General features: G+C 36.8%; 2 protein-coding genes across 12 annotated transcripts in view; both read left to right on the top strand.

Moving 5' to 3' along the window:
- Positions 1-5,288: 5,288 nt before the first annotated feature.
- On the top strand, positions 5,289-5,639 carry LOC109452046 (NADH dehydrogenase [ubiquinone] 1 alpha subcomplex subunit 5). Of its 2 annotated transcripts, XM_019740707.2 has the most exons (2): positions 5,289-5,358; positions 5,476-5,639. In XM_019740707.2, exons 1-2 carry the CDS (start codon positions 5,289-5,291, stop codon positions 5,637-5,639), a joined length of 234 nt encoding a protein of 77 aa, XP_019596266.2. The 2 variants fall into 2 exon arrangements, with proteins under 2 accessions (XP_019596266.2, XP_019596265.2); XM_019740706.2 differs by having other exon boundaries at positions 5,289-5,639.
- A 4,617-nt stretch (positions 5,640-10,256) lies between these two features.
- GULP1 (GULP PTB domain containing engulfment adaptor 1) overlaps positions 10,257-24,958 on the top strand; it is a 223,461-nt gene continuing 208,759 nt past the window's right edge. For 2 of the 10 annotated variants that reach the window (XM_074339081.1, XM_019740768.2), the window contains exon 1: positions 10,257-10,739. The gene's annotated coding sequence lies outside the window, so the exon portion shown is untranslated. Of the gene's footprint in view, positions 10,810-24,958 lie in introns of all 10 variants that reach the window. The other 8 variants (XM_074339089.1, XM_019740766.2, XM_019740764.2 and 5 more) reach the window with 8 other exon arrangements.

Here is a 24,958-nt window from a genome sequence, read left to right on the forward strand (position 1 = left end):
CAGATACCCAATAATATTAAGCTTGGTTTAAAAAGTAACCCAAGTCCCTTCTTAATTGGCCCCCACACCTCCAATTTCACACAACTTTAATATCTTCTCTAAATGGTTATCAGAATGCATTTTCTGAAATAAAGTTATCCTATTATAAGACTTTGAGTAGCTCCCATTACAAAGATCCACAAGATAAGTTCAAGACCATCACTGAATACCTACAAACACACTAAGCTATTTGAACTTCCCTGCGTTTATCTTTCTATTTCAAGCTTCTCTGCCTTTGACCATGCCATTCTCTCTGCCACAAATGCCTTTCTCCATCTTGGCTCTCTGCTGAGCATCCAGTAACCTTTCAAAATTCACCTCGCATTGTGACAATGTACTTGGTTTCTAAATTGTTAGCACATCTTGCCCCCAACACTAAAGAATGCATGTCTATTTTATTGCTTAACCTGCATGTATTTATTACAAGTTTCCCTCTGTTGGACTATGAGTTCTTTAAGGGCAAAGACTATACTTATTCATTGTCATTTTTCCTGCACTAGTCAGTGACTGGCATTAGAGGTTATAAATACTGAATGGTGCACAAATGATGATGGAACTCCTGAGCAGTTCTGATGTCTGCCATTCCTGCTCCCTAGCAGTATACTTACTCCAGTTCTTCCAGCAAACAGTGTTTTAAGATTCCAACCAAATTCAGTTAAATGTTGACATTAGAGAGGTGGAAGAAGCACTCTTTCTTACAAAAAGAATCTTAATTGATAATTCTAAATATTGTGAGGTAAAGAGAAAAATCACCATTAGAACACGACAGTAGTAACTGCTGCAGGCAAGATCCATCAATGCATGTTAAAATTAGTGGGCAGAACTCTAAGGGAAATAGGATATTTGCAATAGTCTCAAATATCTCCTCCCAAATATTTATTAGCTACTAAGAGAAAAGAATAACTTTCAGGTGGAGAAACCTGGCTGACACCATCTTAACCAAGTTAACATCACCAATATGCACTCATGTCAATGTCATGCACCTCCAATATGATACAATGAGGACACTTTACCTCTGCAGCATCTTTCCCAGTTACTGAGGAGCCCAGTATGTGAATGACTTGTGTAATTTTGAAATTGCTTCTGGCGGGTTTCATTTTTTTGAAATTGACAAAGGGCTTGCACAGTCACACTTTTTGAAAACCTGCCAATTTCCATTGAACTGATAGTACTTCATTTGTCTGTATTCTCAGGTTGCTGGGTGGGAGTGACTGTTGACGTAGAACCAATATGAGAAGCCTGTGTTCTAGCAATTCTTGCTACAGATTGCCTTTGCAGAAGAGCAATAGTTAGAATTATTTCACCCCTGTAATGAAAGAAAAACTCAGTGAGAGGACGTCTTTTGTTGTTAGATTGTGATAGTAGCTAATGTGCCCTTTGCATTTTAAAGCATGATACCATTTTCCCAAATCACATTATGTCAGGCCCAAGCATGTAAGTGCCTTGCATTGCTCTGCTTTTCTGTCAGGCCCTATCACCAAGCCTGGGTAAATTCTGACAGAATTTTGAAGGGAATTTAAGACATTAACATTCTAGTGAAAAACCACACATCATAATTTTGAAATAAAAAAGTTTTATTTTCCTCAAAATAATTTTTAGACAATCTACAATATGTTATTTGTTTTCTACCTTATTGAGGAAAAAACAATATAATTCTATTTGCAAAAAAAAAAATTCTATTTGTTCTTTTTTTTTTTTCCTTTGTATTTTAAGCATATGAGTCTTCAGTGGACAAAATATCTTCTGAACTCAGAAGTTTTTGGGCAAATAAAACTGCTTTGATCAAACTTTCCAGGCCTGCAAATGCTGGGGCAGGAGAGCACATCTCAGGAGACACTCCTGGTCATTAGGCCAGGCCATTCCCTGAAGCAGGTCCAAGGTATTCTCTTTTGATCATGACTGGCTTCACATTCACTATCAACGGGAGAGCACGTGAACTGGAACTAGCAGTGGAAACCTGACCTGGATTAAGATCTGTGTTTTCCCTCATTTCCACTGTAAAGTAGGGCTGTTGCATTCCAAGTTTATTTTGTGTTCTGTAGTTCTTGTAGAATAATGACCCTTTCACTCTTTCCAGTAAACGGGGCCTCTAACAAATGACAATGTAATGTGTTGGAAGGTAAAGATATAATAGGAATGGGTTCAGAAGTCAAGTCTTTTCAAGTTGGGAATGCATCTTCTGTTTCAGGATCAGAAGAAAAATTGAATAATGAGGTGATTCAAGTAAACTGATATATAAGTTGAACACAATTCTAACAGAAGTGTTTTGGGGTCAAAGGTAGAGAGAAAGATGTGATAAGGAAATTTAATAGAATGATTCCAAAGTTCATTTGGAAAAATTAACTTGAGAGAATAGTGATGAAACTTTTGAAGGAGACATAAGAAGGGGAAGTAAGGGGAACTTGTCCAACTGATATTTTTAAACAATTATAGGCTGAGGTAATTAATAGTGCTTTATTGCAGGAATACACTGAAAGATAAATGGGAAAGGGCTGCTGCTAGCCCTTATTGTGCCTTTGTGCATAGAGCCCCCCTCATGTCCATCCCCTGCCAAGGAAGCTCTGCAGGGGCTCCTAGCTGAGGATGCCTCTGAGGGTTAGAAAACGTGCCCCTTTCTCCAGGCTCATGGGCTCCACTGGCTTGGCTGGCAGAAGAACCTGGCTGGATTTCAATCTGTACTGGACCTTTTTGGGGAAGTCTTATTTGATTGTATATACTGTTTGACTAGACCTGGAAGTTCCTCATAAACAAACCCTATTTCATATCTAAATTAATATATGATAAGGAATACTTCTGAAATCACTGGGGAAAGAATGGATCATTTAGTAAATGGTGTTGGACAGCTAGGTAATTATCCTGGGGGTGAAAAAAAAGGACAAATACCTTATCTTAAATTTCACACCAAACTAAATTGGAAAGAAAAAAGCAAAAAATTAAACTACAAAATACTAGATGAAAATATAGGTGATTACTTCAGATTGAATGTTTTTATAAGCATTACAAAATACAAAACCACAGCGGGGCGGCCCGGTGGCTCAGGTGGTTAGAGCTCCATGTTCCTAACTCTGAAAGCTGCTGGTTCGATTCCCACATGGGCCAGTGGGCTCTCAACCACAAGGTTGCCAGTTGGATTCCTCGAGTCCCGCAAGGGATGGTGGGCTCCGCCCCCTGCAACTAAGATTGAACACGGCACCTTGAGCTGAGCTGCCTCCCGGATGGCTCAGTTGGTTGGAGCACAGGCTCTCAACCACAAGGTTGCCAGTTCAATAAAAACAAACAAACAAAAAAACCACAGCAATCATTAAAGACTACATTTAAAGAAATTCAATATAGTCCAAAAAAAAAAACTAATAAAATAATGTATTTTAAATTAAGTTTAAAAAATAACTATCTTTGCTAGAGATTAATATATGTATTAAAGAACTCTTAAAAATCAATCAGAAAAAGAAAAATATACAAATTCATAGAGAAACGATAAAAATGAACAAAATATATAAATAGCCAGTTCCTAAAAGAAAATAAAAATGCTTACTAACTGTATGAAAGTATGTCCAACGTTATTAACAGTGAAAGTAATAGAAATGAACATAATAATTGAGCTAATTTTTTACTTCAATTATATGAAAACATAAAAGTGTTTGGAGAAAAAGGTAACAATTAATATAGAATTGTTTATATAATGACATTTACATATATTAAAATGCATATAAAAATAAATTTTTGCAAGAATACATATATAAACAAAAAAAGATACACATTAAACACATTAGAATGAGTACTTCTGTTGGGTGAGTGAATGGGAGGAAATGAGGATAAGAGTGAATCATTAAATAAAATTGAGAGTGGCACGTGGGAACTTGCAGGATGAGGGTGTGCCAAACACTGAGAAACATGCTTTAAATAACCAACGATCGACACCTGAATTTTCTTACTGACTACATAGGTAAATAAAATACATGTTGAAGAAATGACACTATATATTGCTCATGGGAGTATATATTTGTATAAACTTCCCAGAAATAGTTTGACAATATGAATTTCAATTATTAAAGATAAATGGAAGTGTAATACTCACTGGAAGAGAAGGAACTTACAAATATGGAAAGTGGTATTGTACTAGAATTGGAGGTAAAGATATGTATCATGGCATTCAAAATGAAAGATAGCTAGCTAGCTAGCTAGCTAGATAGATAGATAGACAGATAGATATAGATATGTGCATTACTTTGGCTACTGAGAGGGCCTAAGTGAAGCAAAAGCCTAATAGCAATGACATTACACTTGGAGCTCAGCTTCCATATACCATTCTTCAGTGAAAGAGACTGGCTTCTTTGGAGAAATGGCTGATTCCAGGGCTGGAGCTGGAATATTATAAGACGAGACTTGAATACCTTTTTGTTCCCCAAAGTGAAAAGTACTCATGAATGATGGAGTCATGGCAAAAAGACACAGAAGTTAACTTGAAAAGGCTCCCTCTGGCCAAACCCGAGACAATCTTGAGTGTCAAAATAAATCATGCTAGTAACAGATAAGTAAACATTTGAATAAAATAACAAACCATGTGTCTATACTAATATAAATAAATAAATGAATAAATTGAAAGTTGAATGAGGAATGAAATATTTATATAGTTTTGAAGTACCTCCCCAGAAAATACCAATGATAATGGAAAAGAGATTAACATTACAGAGGAGATGCCTGACATACCATCACCTTAATCAAGTGAAGATCATCGGCAATAGGACAAATCAAAATTGGGTGCAACTTGGTATAATTTTTTTTTTTTTTAAAGAATGTAGTGTCACACTTTTGTGTTTACTAGCCAAAGATTCATAACCTGAATCTAACACAATAAATTGAAGGACAATATAACTAGAGAGCAATTCTCAAAAGTATCAACATCATAAAAGTAAAAGAGACATGATAACTATATGTAACGTGATCTCAAACTGAATCCTGTGTCTTTAAAGGACATAAAAGGGATAATTGGAGAAACTTGAATGGGACCAAATAGATAGATGATAGAAATGTGTTAATTTCCTGATTTTTGATGGTTTACTTTCCTTATGGAAAGGTCAGTATTTGTTGGAAGTGTGCAAAGGTATTTGGGGCATCATGTTGACAATGATGGTTAAATACACATCAGATGGTTCAGGAAAAAAAAAATAGTTATTTGTACTCTACATGCAACTTCTCTGTAACTTGACATTTCCCCCCCAAAATAATAAAGAAGCATAGTTGGCGCTGTCATGGCGGGTGTGCTGAAGAAGACCACTGGCCTTGTGAGATTGGCTGTATGTGAGAGTCCACACAAGAGGCTAAGAATATTGCACACAAAGATTTTTGATGTTTTTGAGCAAATCCCTGAAAATGCAGCATATAGAAAGTATACAGAACAGATTACAAATGAGAACCTGGGTATAGTTAAAGCAGAAACAGATGTTAAAAAATTAGAAGACCAACTTCAGGGTGGTCAAATAGAAGAGGTGATTCTTCAGGCTGAAAATGAATTAAGTTTGGCAAGAAAAATGATACAATGGAAATCATGGGAGGCTTTAGTGGAAGAGCCTTCTGCCAACCAATGGAAATGGCCGGTATAATCATGATTAAATGACTTGGGTGTTGACAGGAAAATGATGTAATTAAATGTTCTGTTATATCAAAACAAATAAAGGAACAAACAAAAACCTTATACTCTAATCTTGAGAATCTACTTCTAGATATTCTAAGGAAATAATAAGCAAGGGATAAACAAATATGTGTATAGATGGTATACAAAAATATGTGTACAGATGGCCATAGTTTCTTTGTTTCGAATATTAAACACATTTAAAAAACACTGCTAGGGGAGAAGCCATAATGTACTGGTATATTGTTATAAAGTAGTAAGTATGTATAGGTATACTTCCATGTGAAAAAAGGGAAAGAGAAATGTAAGTGAATGTCAGTACTGGGTAATGTCTTTTCTCTACTCCTGATTTCCATGATATATATTTTTTTCTGTGTCTTTACTCATTTGCTTTTGGTGAGGTGTTGTGACATATTTCATAAATACATTTAGGAATAAATCTTGGGAGAATTCCTGGGTATGCAGAGTTAAGCTACACCCTTTTTTGTCTCTTCTCTCTTCTTCGTCATCATCTTCATCTTCATCTTTGCTGTCTTCTTTCTAGGGAATGGATCTCAGTAAACAGAATTTAACTCCTTCTTCAAAGATACTCCTTTTAGGTAGGGAGAGGAGGAATCATGTGACTGATGCTTCTATTTTGGTTGTTTACCTTTAGATCTACCAATTCAAACCAGGTCTTTGGCGATAATACAAGTAATATTTTAGATTCTATGTTTAATTTTTGTCTTATGTCTCAATTTATTCCCAACCCAGGCATAAAGAAGGGATGTTATTTATTGGAGAGTCTCTCAGAGACCTCAACAATACTTGAAGGGTATAGAACAAATGTTAACAGTGGGTACTGTTGGGGGTGGGAATACAGGTGATATTTATTTCTTTTCTGTCTTGCCCCTCTTCATTTTTTTTTTTATTTTTTTTTTGGCAATGAATATGTTTCATGTTCTTAATCATGAGTATCAAAATAGAATGAGAGAGAAAATGATGGAAGGTAGAAAGTAAATGTAGCACTTATTAACTTTGGAACCCAGATCCCCCTAGGAATCAATGGATATTTGGACATGGCTGGCACATCACAAAAATAAATATGCCCCTTTCCCATTCACACAACTGAGATTCTGAATTCCATCTTGGTTGTTATTTCTTTTCAAATACTTTAAATGACGGGTTTGCAATAATATAGAGCTAAACAACCAGCATACTAGTATGTTTTTGTGCATTTTTTTAAAACTCAGCAATAAAATTGTTATTTTCAACATAAATAACAAGTAGTTGTCTGTTTTAGTCAAGGTTCTTTTAGTTTAAGTAAGAGAAACTTCTAAGAACTTTCTCTTGAGCCAGAAAATTAATTTTAAAAATATTGGAAGGCTGCCTAGTCTCTATCAAAGTCCATATGCACCTATGTTGAATGTGAAGAATTTTCAAACGGAAACCTGAGCATTTGTTATGTGTAGAATAAGGCATATTTTAATGGTAGTGCCCTGCCAGGGCCTCTACACAGCCTTTCTCCTTGGCATCTCTCTTCTTCAATTCCTTGGGCATGCTATAAATCTGATTTTCAATCTTGTTCTAGTTAGTTTTAGTATTTTTAAAACTTGGTTCTGACATCCTTGAGTTTTTTTTTTGTTTTTGTTTTTGTTTTTTACTTTTAAGCTATTTCTTAGAGCAATTCATATCAAAAGTCAGTTTATAACAATTTTACAACAATAGCAAGCATAAAGACTTTAAACATTGGACGAAAATATAAAAATGGTTCATCTTTAGCACTGTCTGCAATAATTGGAAAAAGATAGTTATGGGGATTCATGCATCCCCAATCATCCATCCATGATGGATACACTTTGTAGTTATAACTTTTTCTCTTTTGGGCAAATTCCAAGTCTCACGGAAATTGCACATAGAACTTATAGCTTATGAAATACCTTCAATAAATTATTTTAGTGGCTAATTCAGGGTTAGGCTGGTCAGTAGAAAACCCCCACTTAGAAGGGGGATATTGGGTCTTATCTCTGAAAACCTGGGAGTTGCATAAAAGCCTAAATGATTTTCAACATTAAGATGAGAAAGGGTTTAGGAATTCTTTTTAAAGGTATCAGAGGCAAATGAGTAAGAAATAAGTATGCTCCCTTATGAGATTTTACATTAATCCAAACTCTCTGCAGCCTGACTTATTCTCATGCCCTGATCCTGTCCAAATGGAGATATAGTGTATTGGAGACTGATCTAGTGTTTCTCAAAGTAGGATCTTTAGCCCCTAGTGGTTTATTGATGTTTTCTTGGGAGTCTAGAGTTCTCTATCAGAATTTTTTAATATTGTGTTAAAAAAACCCCATATATTTATAATTATGCAATGTAAATATTCCTTATTCCTAAATATTGGGCTGCCATTTGATTTAATTTTATAATCATGTTGATATGGAGTGATCACTTAAATGGCATAATTTATTTTTTAGTAGTTGTAAATTAATTGTTTAAAGGTGTTAACCAAAGAAGAGGGTAAGGCTGTATAAAGAACAAAAGGCATTGCAGATTCAGATAGCAACCCAAACTGTGTTCTGGAGAGAACAAAGAAAAGTAGGGTTTATAAAGGCAAAATCCACAAAATGTAATTCTTTCATTCAAATGAAGGATTGCTGGCTAGGTTAGCAGGGATTGGTTAGTTCCGATATACAAAGAATGGAAACTACAAGGAAGGAAGTTAAGTCCTGTATGTCCATTTAGGATTTGTTATTTCAGAATGTTTATGGCTCATCCTTGAGCTGAGTTTAGTAACAGGTTTAGCAACTAACTAGCAGCTCTGAGAACTGAGGCACAACATGTGCATGGACTCCACATCCTTACACTTTCGCTGCGATGTTCAACTATAGTTGAATAGAATTTCCATGCCGCTGAATGTGGCGGCGTTTGACTTGACCCCATGAGCTCAGTGTCCCAGAAAGGAAGTTTAGGAAAGAAGATATACATTTTTTCTATATTTTTGTGTTTTTCAAGAATGAATAACAATAGGAAATTTTTATATTTTAATAATTTATTTTAATAAAATGTAGCACCTTAATTTATTTAACAGTATAAATACTGTAATTATTTTTTTGTGGATTTTGACACCTTTTGGAGCAAAAACTTGAAACCAATGCAGTGAAACGGTAATTAATAGCCTCCCCAGTGTTTTAAGTGACTCTCCTAGCAATGTTTATTCCGTTTCATTTTCTCCATTATCAAAGGTTATGTACAGAAAAAGCAACTAGCATTGTCCTCAGATTAATGTTTTCAATGTAATTATTTTACTGTGTGCTTGACTGTTGTGATAAAGAGGAAAACACATAACATATATAACATATATAATAGCTAAAAGAGGACTCTGCCAAATGTGAAGAGGCCTGATTTCTGGTCCTGGCTTTAGCACCTCCTAACCATGAGATTTGGGGAAGTCAATTAAGATTGTTGGACTTCAGTTGCCTTTTATTTAAAACAAGGGAGTTTGGCTAGAGTTAGGTGATCTCTAAACTTAGTTTCCATTTCAAAAATTGTGATGCTGTATCTTTTTTAATGGAAAAAAGCATCAAGGAGGAAAAAAAATGATTCAGTTAATAAGGTCTTTGCGGAGAATTTCCAGTGCTGTTTTCTTCTAATTACAGTCAAATATAGTGGGATATAAGAACCAAATATTTATTAAGTACCTTCTCTGTGCCTGACACTATTCCAGCTCCTGTAAATGTGACCATGACTCTGTGAGTTCCATTATATAATTCCTTTTGGCAGTTTTAATTGCATTGAGTGTCCTAGGGCACAGAATGAATAAGTATGGAGTCTGGAAAAGGAATCTGGCTCGTTTGAGTCTAAACCCTGAATTCCACTGTAACAAATTATATTTGCTAGCCTTGCAAAATGTTTTTTTTTCCCTTTATCCATATATTTTTACATTCAATTTAAAATTTAGTAAACTAAATTCTGAGCAGTGTCTCAGAAAACTTTAGTAAACTTATTCTCATCCTCTAAGAATTGCTTGTATGAAGATACTCCTCCTTGAGGGTCTTCCCACACAGGTTACCAGGGTGAGAATGGTTTGCGGCGTTTTCCTTGGATCCTTATACAGAAGTACTGAATTTTGAGGCAAACATCTGAATGGAGCAAATGAGCATAATCTGGTGGGTGAGGCAGTTTTTCTTTTTCTTTTTTCTTTTTTAAGGCATAACAAAGTGCAGAGATTCAGGCTGAGTTTAAAGAAATGAGGGCAAAAATGGAAAAAAAAAATGTCTGTAGAGATGTCCTCAGAGCACCAACACAACTGTTAATGCTTCCTTGATAAAGGCTGTAAAGAAGACATTTAATCGTAGTCGTATCTGTGCTGTCTTTGACATTTTCTTTCTTATTAAGCAGTAGAGATGTTTTAAAATCGTGTTAGGAAACATGTAGAGATAAGGGAAGGCGACTAGTCCTGATCCAGGGCTTCAGGGAGGAGGTTCAAAAGGAAACTCGGCTGGGGACCAGGGATGGGGGTGGGGAGAACTGTTTTTGCTTCTGTCCCGGCTAAGAGTCGGGTAAGGTAAGGCCTCTCCTTCTGCAGTCCGGTTTCTGTCATATTCCACTCCTTCCCCCACCCCCCGCCCTCTTTGGTCCTGCGTGCAAAGGACAGATACCGGCCCATAGGAAACGACCATCAGAGATTGAAGAAAGTAGCGAGCTTGAACACTGGCGTCCGGTGTGGAAGTGTCCTAGGAGACCGCCAGAAGTGCGCCAGCCCGAGTCTGGGAGAGTTCCCTTCTGGCCGAGAGGGGGAGCCCCGCGTTCCCAGCCGGGAGCGACCCGGAGTCCCGAGCCTCCAGCCCCAGCCGCCGCCAGCGCCAGTTTTGGCTTCAGCCGATTAGGAAGAGGAGGGAGAGGGCAGAGAGCGCGAAGAGGGAGGGGACCAGAGCCGGAGGGTCGCGAGTCCAGCACCGCGTTGACGTACAGAAACTTTCCCTCTCGGCCACGGAAACGTCGCCGTGGCTGTGCGGGAGAGGTCGCCTGGTTCCGAGGACGCAGCAGCTCTCCACGCCCCTGCCCCAAGCCTGACCCGACTGCATCAGTCAGTAAGGTACGGAGAGACCCAAGAGACCGCGATTTATCTGAGGTCTTCCCTGCCTGGCAGCCCAGCCTCCCGCCAGGTAGCGTGCAATATCTTTTAAACTGACATCCTGAGAAGCAGCGGGCAGTGGTCAGCCTGGCCACGGGTACCGGGAAGGGAGGGCGCGGGGCTGTGCGCCGCTGCTGCCGCCGCCGGGCAGGTTACAAAAATTAGAACAGTGAAAGGCTCAGGGTGCCTGTCGGCCGGCACGAAAGGAGGCTAAAACCTGTTGACGACTGCTATGGCAGTGCTTCAGGGACGACCGCGGAGTCTTACGAGGTCGGGGACGCAGCGGTGTCCAGACTCCTGGAGCCTTCTCTAGCCCTTTGTGGCAACTTTGGTCCGGCTGGGCAGGAGCTGGAGGGGGGCTGGGAGGGGGTCGCCCGTTGGATCAGTACCTCTGAAGGTGCTTGGGTCGACGAACTGAGCACGCAAGTCATCGCCGGGTCACAGCGAGGCGACCCAGGAGCGAAAGTTCTTCCAGCTTAACCTCCCTTTTGTTGGCTCCGGGAGAGAGTGTGGGCATGGGGGCGGGGAGGCGCGAAGCACCGAGGCGCGGCCAAGGATTCTTTAAAGCCTAGAGCTGGGAGGGCCCAAACTCAGGGGCGGCGCCCGCATGGTACCCTTTCGCTGAGTGGGTGTAGTAGCTCCTTCTGGCGGGCGCTGTGTTAGAGGGGCGCACCGCGCGGCGGGGTGATGAGACCTTGGGCTCTTGGTCCGGTCGCCGGGCTCGCTCGTCCAGGCCCTTCTCCCTGTGCGCTAACTCGCTACTCGGATCAGAACCCAGCGCCATCGGTTCTCCCCTGTGGCTCCTGAGGTCGCTGCGGTGACTTTCCTGTGTGCGGGAGGGAACTCCAGACTAGCTGGTTTTCTTGGAATGTGTTTACGATGTTGAATGGGATTTGAACAGGAAGCTGGACGCTGCAGCTGGAACTAGCTAGCGTACCAGATTAAAGATGTAGCTGGTGTTGCGCCTGGCGAGTCCACTTAGATGGAGAAACCCCGACCGAGTTAAGTGAGAACTGGCGGTCAAAGTACTCCTTGATGAGTCCTGGGAGTTTTTCCCAACTATACTCGCCTTACTTTCACGTGCATCATTTACATTTACTATTTCAATCTGCAAGCTTGACAAAGTACAATGCGGTCAACCAGGAGGGATTTGACAAATTTATTTTGGGACCTGTTTAAAAAAAATGTTGCACCAATAAAAGTTTTTGGAGAGAGTTCTAGTTATGACACCACTTGTTAATTTCTGGCATTAAGGAGACCACGGTGCTGATGAGTTTGTGTCTAATACCGAATGGTTGATTAGGTGCTAAAGGGCCGGTAAGGAAACAGAGTGAATATTGGAGGTCCGAATTGGACATTTTTCAGATTTGCAAATCGCCGGGTTTCTCTGCCAGTCTTTCCCTCCTTTCTCCACAAAAACAAGTAGCCTTGCTAGAAAACCCACCAGTTTGGTGAGTGCAGTCTTTGGCGACTACAAGCATTGCTGGAAACAACCTACAGGCTAAGGTACTGCCTGCCCCATTGCATAATTAAAAGGTCTCCTTGAGCTGTCCAGGAGTGTTTTCCAAGTTTTTACGACTGACAAGGAAAGAAGAGAGGAACCTGGCCGGCAGCCAAACTAGACTGAGCTCAGTAGCCAGGCATGAAAGAGACTGGGGGAAGTTGCAGGGGATAATTGGAGAGGAGCTGTTGGTTGTACTTTGGTTTAAACAAGGGGTTTCTTTTGCGATGAAAATTTTTCTGTGACTAAGATCAGTCTTCTTGGCAAAAAAAGTAAAGTAAGCATAGAGTGCAGTCGATTAGGACAGAGGAGAGTGAAAGAAGTGCTCTCGGAGTGAAGTGTGATCCTTATCTGTGTTGCAGTGGAATAGCTGGGGGCCTGATGCTGCTCGTGCTGACCATCCTTTGCAGATGCTCACACTTTGTTCCTATTTGTCTCCTCCACTGCCAGTAGGCTTGCTGCAACTTCAGTCCCTTGACCTTGACCTGCTTTGTTTTCACAGCCATTGAGAACTGAAGACTTAGGTTTTTCAGCAGATGATTTTCCACCTAAGTTAAATAATTCAATTAGGTATTTTCAAATAGAACAGATTTGGGCCATGGAATTAAAGTGAAAAATGTATCCAGCCTGTGTTCCTCCTGTTTGTCAAAATAAATAGATCTCGCTCTTTTACCTGAAGGAATAGAACTTGGGTGATCCCAATATCAAAGGCCCGCTGCTTTCGAGATCCAGACTAGCCAAGAACTCAGTCTTATCTGCAATTCAGATCCTTCTTTTATGTATTAAAATTATTTATGTGTCATATGTCTACTTTTCTTTTTCAGGGACATAGTTCTATTATGGTTTTGGACATTGAATGGTTAAAAAAGTAATATGGTTTGTATTTCGTCTAGATTGATGAGTTTGAGATTGTGAATATCAGCTTGCTCTCTGAGATTGAATTTATGAATCACCCCTTGGCAAAATGTTTTCCCTGACTGATTTCAGTTTTTCCACTTTCAAAGTTAAAAAAAAACAAAACCTTTCCTTTACATAATTACAAGCTTACTGTGAGAATTAAAGAGAGGAAATCATGTTAATAGGTTTTTAGACATAAAGGTCATAGGGTTTCTCAGTCAGTTGATTCATTGAGATTATAGGGGTAAAACAGTGACATCTATATCTAGAACACACGTGTAATAGTGACATATCTGTATTTAATTTATAAAAATTACTCCTTTTGCATTTTAATCAGCTGTCATTTAATCATATATTTTAATTTTTGAGACTTAGGTGAGATTTTGTTATGGTTAAAGCTGAGTCATTCTCTCAAACAAAGAAGAACAATCAGCAAATTTATTTGTTTTTATTTCGGTTTATGTTTATACTCAGGATTGGTTGTTTTTTGAGTTCACCTCAAATTTGCCTTTATGAGAAGTTACCAAATATATTTGCAGAATTTGGCTCCCTTCTAGGAAATAACTAAAATATATTTATGATGTACAAACAAACTTTCTTTTCCCAGTGGCCACAATGACTTCCTTAAGAGTTTAGAGGGTAGCTTTAGGAGCCATTCATTAATTGATTCAACCAATATTTGTTGCACACTTTTTATGTGCCAGAAACCATCAACCTTGAATTTAAATCCCAGCGCTGTACTTTTCAGCACTGTGCTTTTGTTTTTTATGCATGCTATTTTACTTCTTAAACATTTTACCGACATATAATTCATTGTCTGTAGTGCTATCTATAATGTTTGAATTGGTTAATTATTGATCCATGCATGATACTAGTGAAATATTTAATTTTTAGTTTGACATGACAATAAACTCCCTAGTTTTATAGTTCACTGTACTGTGCTGTATTCATGAATGTTTAACTTAACTCTTTCTTAGGTGTATAAGTCAATGTATTAGAGAAAGAAAACAGAATAAGTATAGTAGTCTCCCCTTACCTGTGGGGGGTACATTCCAAGACCCCCAGTGGATAAATTAGGCACAGTAAGAGATTAACAACAATAACTAATAATAAAATAAAACAATTCTTATACTATGCTTTAATAAAAGTTGTATGAATATGATCTCTCTCTCAAAATACCTGGAATTTTCCATTTTATTTTTGGACTTGGGTTGACCGAAGGTAACTTAAACAGTGGAAAGCAAAACTCAGATAAGGGGGACTACTGTACAGGTAAATTTAAAAGAAAATATTTTGGTAAAATACTTAATTCTAACTTTTATTTTTAAACTTTACTGTGTCGTTAATAGTGAATCTATGAAAAGGAGGGGTATATGGGAAAAAGTTGAATTTATGATCATCTTAACAAAATAAGCACTTTTTTGAATAAAGAACAAGTGAATGTTCAAGGATGTATTAGGGTAATCTCAGTGTAAAATATCCAATTTTGTTTTTTATTTTAAATTAAAAACCTTAAATTAAAAATCTTAATCTCCATTGCTGAATATTAGGTAATTTTTATTTAAATTTCACTTAGCGGAACTCTATGTGACTCATTCTGCAAAACTGCAATTTGTTTCCTAAAACTTTTAAAGAAGAAAAAAAGTTGTTTTATGTGAATATAATAATGAATTCAGAAGTATTTACAGGAGCCAACTGCATGGCTGCCATAAGCCCTAGTCCCTAAATGCATTAGAGGCTAGTGGATCTAATAGTGTTAGCCTTAATGCATTTAGAGATCAGGAAACTTAACTTGTTCTTGTGGGAGCTGAAATATATTCAGATTGGAAGAGGAAAACTGGTATAAACTTTGAACAAAGAAATTGTGTTGCTTCCAAACAGTTGAGATATGAAATTGAAATTAGGCCTTTACTGTTCCAGAGTTAGGCTTAGAAAACAGGGCTTATACTTATTCTAGGCTCTGTTGTTTGGTTGTTTTATATTTGTTTTATGCTAAGAAAATGTTTTCAGCCACCCTGATGATGCTTACAATGCATGATTATTTTTCATTGGAAGACAGTTAATTGAGGCAAATATTGTGCAGGAGAAAAAATGCTAATTTTCTATGTTCACTTAAATAGCATAGTTATGTTAAATTTGTAATTAGTCTCATCTTATAGTATGTACTTAAGGATAGTTTTGGAAAGGCTGCTCCAGTTTGCTCATGTAATATGAATGAGTGAACTAACTTATGTAATAATATTGACTTCCACTATATTTTGTGCTACATTGCAAAGAGTGATATGAATTTTTAAAAGAGTTTGAATAACACTAAGTAATTTCTAGGATGCATCTAATAGGGCATATCTAGATAGCAATAGCTACCTTTATTTCGTGTTTGTTTTTTGCTATTAATGTTATATAGATACACCTACACATTGTCTTCATCACATGCCTTCTGAAGAGGAAGTTTAGAAGATAATTTAGAAACTTGTATGTCTTAGGTGACTCTCCGCCCATTTTCTCTCTCTTGCTGTCTTTACATATATAACATAGGTATTTGATGTATCTCTATTTGTGATAGGTATTTTTTTCATAGGGAAAAATAACTTTCATTAATTGATATTTCTGAGGCAATTTTAAATATTAAAGTATTTTCCAGATTACTGTTGCTAGAAATCCTTGGCAGTTTTGTGTGTGTTTGTTTTGTTCATATTATAAAGGAGTTTTTAGGCTTTTATTTATACTTATAAAAGTAGAGAGAAGTATGGGAAGATCTATTACCCATGTTCTTAGTTAATTAATGCCTCTGATAACATACTTGTAATCATAGAGATGTGGGGGCAGGAAGAAACTTTCCTGCTGGTCTAATCAAATAGACATGAGACAGGTTAGCAAGAGAAAATAATCAATTTAATACATACATTAGTATGGGAACCCCACTTACATGAGAGAGTGAGAGACACCCACATGCCCGAGAGGTTCAGAAATAGAAAGGGAACTTGGGTATCTATGACATTCTGAGCTAGGGATGAGGTAAGATGCCTTCCGGGCTTCAAAAGGTCATTGCAGGATGATAAGAAGAGCAGATGTTTAGTAAATAGAAACTTGCCCTGCCCTACAGGTAGGTCAAAAGAGGTTAGCTCTGATAATCTCTTATTATGGGCAAGACCCCTAATTCAAGTTCTTTTAGGTGAAGGGAGGGACTGAAATTTCTCTTAAGCCTGAGGCTAAAATTGCGCTTAGCTCAAAACAATCTTTTGCCTTCTCCATCTGACTTATTTCACTTAGCATAATGTTCTCTAGGTCCGTGCATGTCTAACTATTACATTGTTTTGTACAACTGAGACTAAAAACAAAATAAAACAAAACAGAAACCACCCGAAAAAACAATCCCTTGCCACAGAAGCACATCGTGGGGTGACTGGCTCTGAATCCCCACAGATGTCTTCTGCTTTCCTTAAGTAGAACACAGGCAAATAGCAATACTACCGGTAAGTTTATAAGGTACTGTGAAGTAATAATTGTGCAGAAATGTAGTGTTGTCCTGGTATTGTGTAGCTTTTTCATACAATTATCAGATGTTATCGTTGACCTGTTTTCTGAAATTTCAACCACAAGGCCTCCAAGAATTTCAGGGAACTTAAACTTCACCAGAGCTACCAACCTGGCTCTGTCTTTCGTCTACTCTCTTGTAGAAATTTTGATGGCCATTTAAATGACTGAAACACAGGCAGTTGAGAGATTTGGTAGAAGAAAACATAGAGCTTAAGCAACTTACTAACTGAATCATTAGGTTTGCTGTATAATAGTTTCAAATAGTTATATTTCATCAAATGATAACTAAGTTTTCCTTCTCACTTAGTTTGTGTTTAAATGAGCTAATATTGATTTTAAATAGCATTTTAGTTAAAAAAAAAGCAAATAGAACCATCTGTATGTGCTGAGGTAATAAATCTCCAAATTTGGGATAATTAAAAGTTGATATAAGAAAATAAATTTGATTTTAACTTCTCGATTTCTCTCATAACTGTTTACAATCATCAAGAGGGTACCATCTTTTACAGTAAAATTGTAACAGCAAATAGATTCATTTACCCAGTTTTCCAATTGGATGAGTTAAAACATAGTTTGGTAAATACTAATAAATAAAAGTTTTATTTAAGAAGACAGAGTACTTTATGGAGTGTTTTGAAAGGTCAACATGCATGTTTTTCTCTGTAATCTGTTTAATTTTTGTCTGCTGTTGAGTAACTCCATAGTAAATACAGAATTTTAGCTGAAGGTAGAACTTTTCCACTACCTCTTTGATTCTCACTGTTACAATCATAAATATCTCCTCCAACATAAATGCTGATAAATTTCTGGCAGTACACATAAATACAGAGAAAGTTTGGCTTGTGGTAAAGAACAATTGTATAACTGAATAAATTTCAATTGAACATAGTTAGTAAGAGGATGCTACTTATGTGGTGTAGTCTAGCAAAATGTAGTTTAAGGTAATTGTTAAGTAGTCGCATTTGAATAATGAATTGTATTTGAAATTCTTTAAATGTCATCTGAAATGGCAAAAGTCTGTTGACATTTCAGATCTGTAAAAGGCATTGCTTTATAATACAGGTTGGTATTGTTTTGAAATTTTAGGGATTATTATTTGTTTTAATGCATTCGTTATGACTGGATATACGAGTATATGAAAAAAATCTTCACAATTCTTAAGAGAAAACTATTAAGTATTGTATTGCCAGTATTGTCTTTAATCCTCTTTAAAGGAAGAACTACTACTAAATTTATAAGATCTAAATTGTCATAGTTTTAATTGCTAAATTAAGTAGACTAGGAAACATGATTAATTTGGAAATATGAAATTTCCTAGAGTAGTACAAGTAAGGCTTTAAAGAACATCGTTTTGTGGCTTGATAGAATAAATCTTTCTTTGGGACTTCCTTATTCAATATGATACTTATTTTCATTTAAATTGTGATAAATATTACAGTCTCTTCCCCTACCCCTCCTCATTCTGGAAAATGTAACTATGTTTAAACTGAGTCAATAAATAAAGGGATTCTGATATGACCGACTTGATTTTAACAAATATTTATTGAACACTACTTGTTTTGTTTTGTAGTTGTGGCCTGTTTAGTAGTAGGTAACAGAGACCTATCTCAAATTAATTTAAATAGAACTCATTTCCATATAATTCTGTGATAAAGGATGTTGAGGGAGTAGGAGTGGAGTTATTCATGAACGTGAAGTGAAGCAGTGTCTGGAAAGAAAGTGTGGAGGTGATTCCTGTGCAAATGATGACGATAAGTTAGTCAGGCAATGAAGGGGGACAGTTTAAGACAGAGCAAGTGATAAAAGCAAGGAGACATGGACCATGTAAATTGCTTCACAGAACAACTTGTGTGAATTTTGGAACTGCAGAGATGTTTCTCCGTTCTGTCTTCATGGTGATGATAATTATTAGTAATTGCGTATAAGAATTTAAGAACTTTAACTGTATTAATTATGTTTACAAAACTTCTATCTCCTTTTTATTCCTTTTTCTATTTTTCCAGATCTAACAACTAATATGTAATTGAAGTCACCAGAAGTTGGAGTGTGCTGTCCATTTTACACTCCGGGAGCTCCTTCAACTTGGATAGGAAATTATAGTATCATTACTTCCATTAACACCTAATTACATTTAGTATATCTTTCAGTTTTGAATGTAGGAAAACACACACACACACATACACACATACACACACTGTTGCAGATATTTGTCATTGCTCTGGCTGCATATGTTTTGAAATATTTTTATGTTTCTCACTAGTTTTAAATGGCAATAATAATTACACCTGCTACTAGGTATCTTTTTTAATATGTGGATATATCTGTAGATATGTAGCTTTAGCTCACATTTTTAAAAATATATTTTAATAACTGTATTTTAAGTCTATTTCTTTTACATATTTTATCTCATGCATATAGATACATAGTTTGAGAAGGGGTCCATAGACTTCCTTAGACTGCCAAATGGATTCATGGCATAAAAAAGTTAAGAACCTTTGGAAATCTGTGTTGATTTCTTCAGAGGTAGCAATGAGCTGTACTGTCATTTAATGAGGATAAAAGAATTTCAGGTTATTTAACTCAGTATTGTCTGATAGCATTTAGTTATACAGAGATGTCCTAAATGTTTCTTGGAAGTAAATTCCCACTTAATAATACTTATTTTCCAGATAATTTGCTTTATTCAAGAAGCATGTGTGCAGTTCTTGGTTATTTTGCTTAGTGACACAGTTCAGCCAAGAAGCATTTATATTTAATTTCAGAATATGTAAATTTAAAAGATTTATCTTTTTCACATTATAGTGTTAACTATATTTAGGTTATGATTTATCTATATTTATGAATATTATCTTGTGGTACTGGTTTATTTTTCATATATAAACCTCCTCAACTACAGTTTAAGTTGCAAGAGAGAAGAGATACATTAAAGAGTTCTCTGTGTCTTCTACTTGGGAACAAGTAACCTTGTCAGTATTAGCAATTTCCTATGAGTACTAAGGAAAAAAAGAATTTTTGTGTATATGAAAACTTGATTCTTTTCCTATGTATCACTGAGTTATTTAAAGTTATATATTTGGCTATATGATGTGGACATGCCTTATCATTGTTGATGAAAAATTTAAATGTGTGCCAAGAATTTTGGAAAATAAGAATACAGAATATGTAAAAGTATAGCAAATTATCGTGTTATGAAGGAGACCTATAATTAAAACATGATTCATTTATTATCCTATATTCCCTTTCTTTTCTTTTTTGCTAGGCTTGACAATTCTATGAGATATATCCATTTTAAAATTGGTTTATTGTTTTATTGATATGTGTATTTTGAAACTGATAGTCCAATTTTATTTTTGAAACATAAAGGCAGCCTCTTTAAACTTATTAATTTGAGAGAATTACTATATGGAGTTTCACATTCAAAAATCAGTCCAATTTTAGTAGGTCTGGATCACTTTAAAATTCCAAGGTATGGGTCCAAGGTAATAGTTTTGTACTTGAAAATTGACAGTAACTTTAAGATCACAGTGAGATAACTGCATCAGTGCTGCTTGTTTGTGGCTCCACTTTATGTCTTCTCTAATACTAAGCATCAAGCATCATTGTCACTTCTTTGCTTCCCGTCCCTGCTGGCTCTTCATACCTGTCCTGTTTGGAACAGATGCTTGAAATTGCTACAGGGGTTATCTTTGTCTGTAAGGAGATCAAGCTTGAGTGCAATACAAATTCATTAATGACGGCATAGAACCTGAGTGTTCCAGGGCATTGTTGGGTCCCTGAATCAACCTACCATATTTCTGGATTTACTGTTTCCTGAGATAATGAATTTATTTTCTAAACCATTTTGAACTAGAATTTTCAGTTATTTGAGAAAGTATCTTAATTAGAACAGTTAAGTGGTATCTTAATTTGAAATATACATTTTAGAAAATAATTTAGATTATTAACGAAAATTGATAGACTATTTGGGTTTTGTAAACTTTGGATATGATCAGTGCTATTACTCTAAAATATTTTATTACTCAAATCAAATTTTAATGTTTTTAACAGTACATAGATTAATCATCTTATCTAAATTTATTCTGATATGAATAAATTTTACATTAGTCAATAAAAGTAAAATAATTTGAAATATAAATTCCTAATCAATCAATCCATACAATTATATCACTGTTTATTTGGTTCTGTGGTGTCTTTAGTATTTTGGAAACATCAAACATACACTAAGAAACCTTAAAGGAATCTCAGTGTCTGGTCTGAGTAATTTAAAGTTTGGAGTCTGATGATAAAACTAACATCACTATTTAAATATAAAAGATAAAGCTGATAAGGGTAAAATTAAAACTGTGAAGTGCAGGTTCATTCACAGAGGTATAAAAACTGCAGATATATAATAAACTTTTAAGTAAGAACTCGCTTTATAAAACTCTAGTTTAAATTGGAGCCATTAGCAATCTAGTTATTCTCTGCCAGGATGTTCTTTACTTCGATATTTTGATGATTTAGCATTATGCATATTGGATTTCGCAATGTGCTGTATCCAAGTATGGAAATACATCTGAATATTTTAGAGTAGTAATACTATCCTTTGCAGAAATGTTAACCAGTAGTTTAAGCAGGAGATGGAGACAAGCAAAACCAGGAATAATCTAATAGGCTCAGAGAAATGTCACAATGGGCAGGTTTGTTGGGAACGAGGGGGTGTGAGGAACAGGAAGCTAAAGGTTGTGCAGGCAGCGCAATTGACACAGAGCAGTTGGGGAAACTGCAGGTGGAAGTGTTACAGATATTCAAAGCGTTCAGTAAAGTGGAGTGGTGAGTGGGTTATTGGTAAAGAAAGAGCAGGGCTACTGTGTTAGAACTGGTGTCACTGTGTATGTCACAGCGATTGGGTAGGAGAGGGACTTAGAGGGCCAGTAACTTGAATACCAAAGGAAAGTAAAAGAGACATCAGAAAAGTTAAGTTCTTGATGGAGATATCCTAGATAACAATACCTACATTACTGTGACTGAGCAGTTGCATACTGTGATTGCACAAAAATGCAGTAAACATGTCTGAGATGCCTCCTCTATGAGATCATGACCTTCATTCAAAGCTAGGCAAGAGAGATTATAATAAAATGCTACAATTCTCAAAGGATTATTGTTCTTTTAGAAGCTGTTCACAGATTTTCCTGGGGCATCCCTTTCCCTTTACAAAATAGGAGTGCCCTCTGGTGACCTTTCCCTGGTTTAAAAGGAAGCCACATTCTAGTGGGCTTTTGAATGTGAATAAATGCCTCTTGGTATGGAAACAATTATAAAGGGACTCTATGTTATATTGATTTTGAAAAATTTAGTAGAAAATATAACTTGGCTCACAGTAGATTCAAAATGAGGAAAAACATGAGTATCCATATGATTCAAATTCCAACTCCCACTTGTGCTAAAATAATCAGATAAAAGTGAAAATAGTCCCCTGCCTTAAATTGTTTAAGATCCTGTTGGCACCTGCACTCTTTTCTTATACCTATGAGTCCACACCAAAAATGATAAGAATGTAATGGGGCTCAGGATATATAACCTCAAAATATGGCACCTGCTGAATATGTCAGCCTGAAAGAATTTGGGAAATGGCATGCGAAGGAAAAACTTGCTGACCTTTCCCTGGAGGAGGATATAAAATCCTCCTGTGAGAGGTGCCCTCCCCATGCCTGCAGGAAAAAGAGCATCCTTATCTCTGAAGTGCAAAGGATGCAGAGTAGACTCTGAATAATCTTGCTATGTTTCCCCCAGTTTACTATGCTTGGCTCTTACTCTTTGTCCTGTCATATCTTTTCAAGACTGTTGAAAAGCAAAATTCAACCGAGTAAATTTGAAGATCTAATTGGCTTTATTAAGCGATTCATGAATGCAGCAGCATCCCAACTAGCAATTAGAAGTGTGGTGGGAGGCGGATGTACAAAATGAAAGTTTTTTGTAGGACCAAGGGTGGGGTAAGGGAGTATTAACAAAAGAAAACAAAGGATTATTTTTGGGCCAGGGTGTCTTTTCTTTGGGGGAAGAGCACAGGAAGGGTTTTTATCGTGCAAATTGCCTCTCCTTTCTGTGTGGGATGGAGAGGGCCCAAGAGACAGATTACTTTACTGGTGCATGACCAGAAAATTTCAGACTGGTTGATTAGGATTATGCTTATGGGAGAGGTTGAAACTGCAATTAGATCAGATATTAAATCTAGTTTTGGTATCATGGACTTTTTTTGCACAAGTGATGCCATTTTAGGCCTGTGGTTTTCCGTTTAACAACTTGCAACTCTTCAAAACTAGCATAAGAACACTCAACTTTAACTACTTCTTCAGATCATTTCCTTATAAAGGAAACGTGTATTAAATAAATGTGTGTGCTTTTCTCTTGCTAGCTTGTCTTTCATTACAGGGAGTCCCAGTGGAGAGCTTAAAAGGGGAGAGGAGAAAGATCCTTTTCCTCCCCTCCAGGTAGCATTTTCACAATGCTAACTAGGTCCTAAGCATTGTGCTAAATGTTTTTTTGTTTTGTTTTGTTTTGTTTTTATAATTTGTAAATGATTAGAAAAACTTGTCTAAGCTTCCACAACAGGCAAACAGTGGACCAGGGCAGATATGATAGGAAGTAATGCATTTTGACAACCAAAGCAGCTGAGGAAGTAAGTGTGCAGTGGAGTGGCAACAGTCCCCGTGGAGGATTAGGCCATCTTAAGCAGTAGTAGTTGTCTCACACTGGTGAGAATGTGATGCCTTTGAATTACCTGACTGCCTACACTCCTGGCTGATGTGTGATTCCCCTTTTTGTGCAGCACGATGAGCTGCTCATCTCTCACTCTGAGAAATGGCAACTTGGAACTCCCATGTGAGAATGATGCCTGCAAGGCCAGTCCCCGGAATGGGACTCAAGCCTTAGGCCAAGCAAGTTCTGGGCTTCTCATAAGAAAGAATTCAAACGTGAGCTGATAGAGAATTTCTACTGAAATTAAGTTTATTTAGCATAGAGTAAGTAAGAAAAGAAAGGCCACCCCACAGCCAGTGTGGTGGCCTCTAATTGCTAGTGGAAGAGAGACTCCTCCATCTTGGGGGCTAGAGTTTATATGTGTTTTCTCGCTTCTATGGAAAATTTCTTCGTATGGGAAAAGGAGGAAAGAAGAACAATGGTAAGTTTATCTTTAACTTCTGTAAGATGCAAGAAGAATAGGGGCAGGTTTAGCTTTAACTTTTGTGAGACACAACCTGTGGCTTGTTTGTAATAGGCTTAACTACTTAACAACGGGGGTGGCTGTAATGGAATCTCTTTGCTTATTAGCCTTTGGACGGTTTGTTCTGTGGGATAGATTAACATCTGCCTGAGTGTCTTGGGGGCACGTAGGCAGCAGGCTTGGAATCCAACCTCCTAGTTCCTTCTTCTGTAGGTAGTCCTCATGCCCCCTCCCTATATTAAGAAACCATTTGTTTGTTTACCACATTTAGTTAAATAAAGCATAAAAAGAATTCATTTGCTAAATTGTATCTGCATATTGCTTTGGCCTTTGCTTGATTTGATTTGTCAGATGGGTTAAACTGTTAAATGAGAATCTTTCTCTTAATCTCGTTTTTCACCTGGTTTTGGCAAAATGATAAGGTTTGGATAAATAAAGCCCAAGGTGTCAAATCACTAATATTGATAGTTTGTAATAACATGATATGTACTTTCATTTAAGTATTTGATAATCTTCGCAGATAGGATGTGCTAGATAACGTCAAAGAATGTTTCAGCCCTTAGGGCAGTCCTAAATTTTAGTTTTAAATATAGGCATACCTCTGAGATATTGCAGGTTTAGTTCCAGACCACTGTAATGTATCAAGCATCGCAATAGAGCGAGTTGTAATATTTTTGCAGGCGGAAAGTCTTGCTTTCCATTTGTAAAAATCGTAACATCTATGAAGCGCCATAAAGTGAAGCACAATAAAATAAGGTATGTCTAAGACTTTTTAAAAACTAAAACAAGTTTCTTAATCAAAATATTGTATTCAAAGTTGTCCTCATTTTAATATTTGATTTGATCAATTTGTCTCGTTTTTGGTAAGTTCACCGAGTAGACATTTGACCTCTTGTATTTATAGCTGGGGTGTTATAAGAAGGTTCTCTTGAACCCTTGGAGTCACAGGCGGGGGCTTTGATATAGTCTACTAGCTAGGGAAGACTTCCCAGTAGAAAGCAATCAGTGGAGAGAGTATTTCAAGCATGTAGGAAGTTTTCGAGG

Source organism: Rhinolophus sinicus, linkage group LG01 (genome assembly GCF_036562045.2).
Source record: "Rhinolophus sinicus isolate RSC01 linkage group LG01, ASM3656204v1, whole genome shotgun sequence".
In the NCBI taxonomy this organism is placed as follows: domain Eukaryota; kingdom Metazoa; phylum Chordata; class Mammalia; order Chiroptera; family Rhinolophidae; genus Rhinolophus; species Rhinolophus sinicus.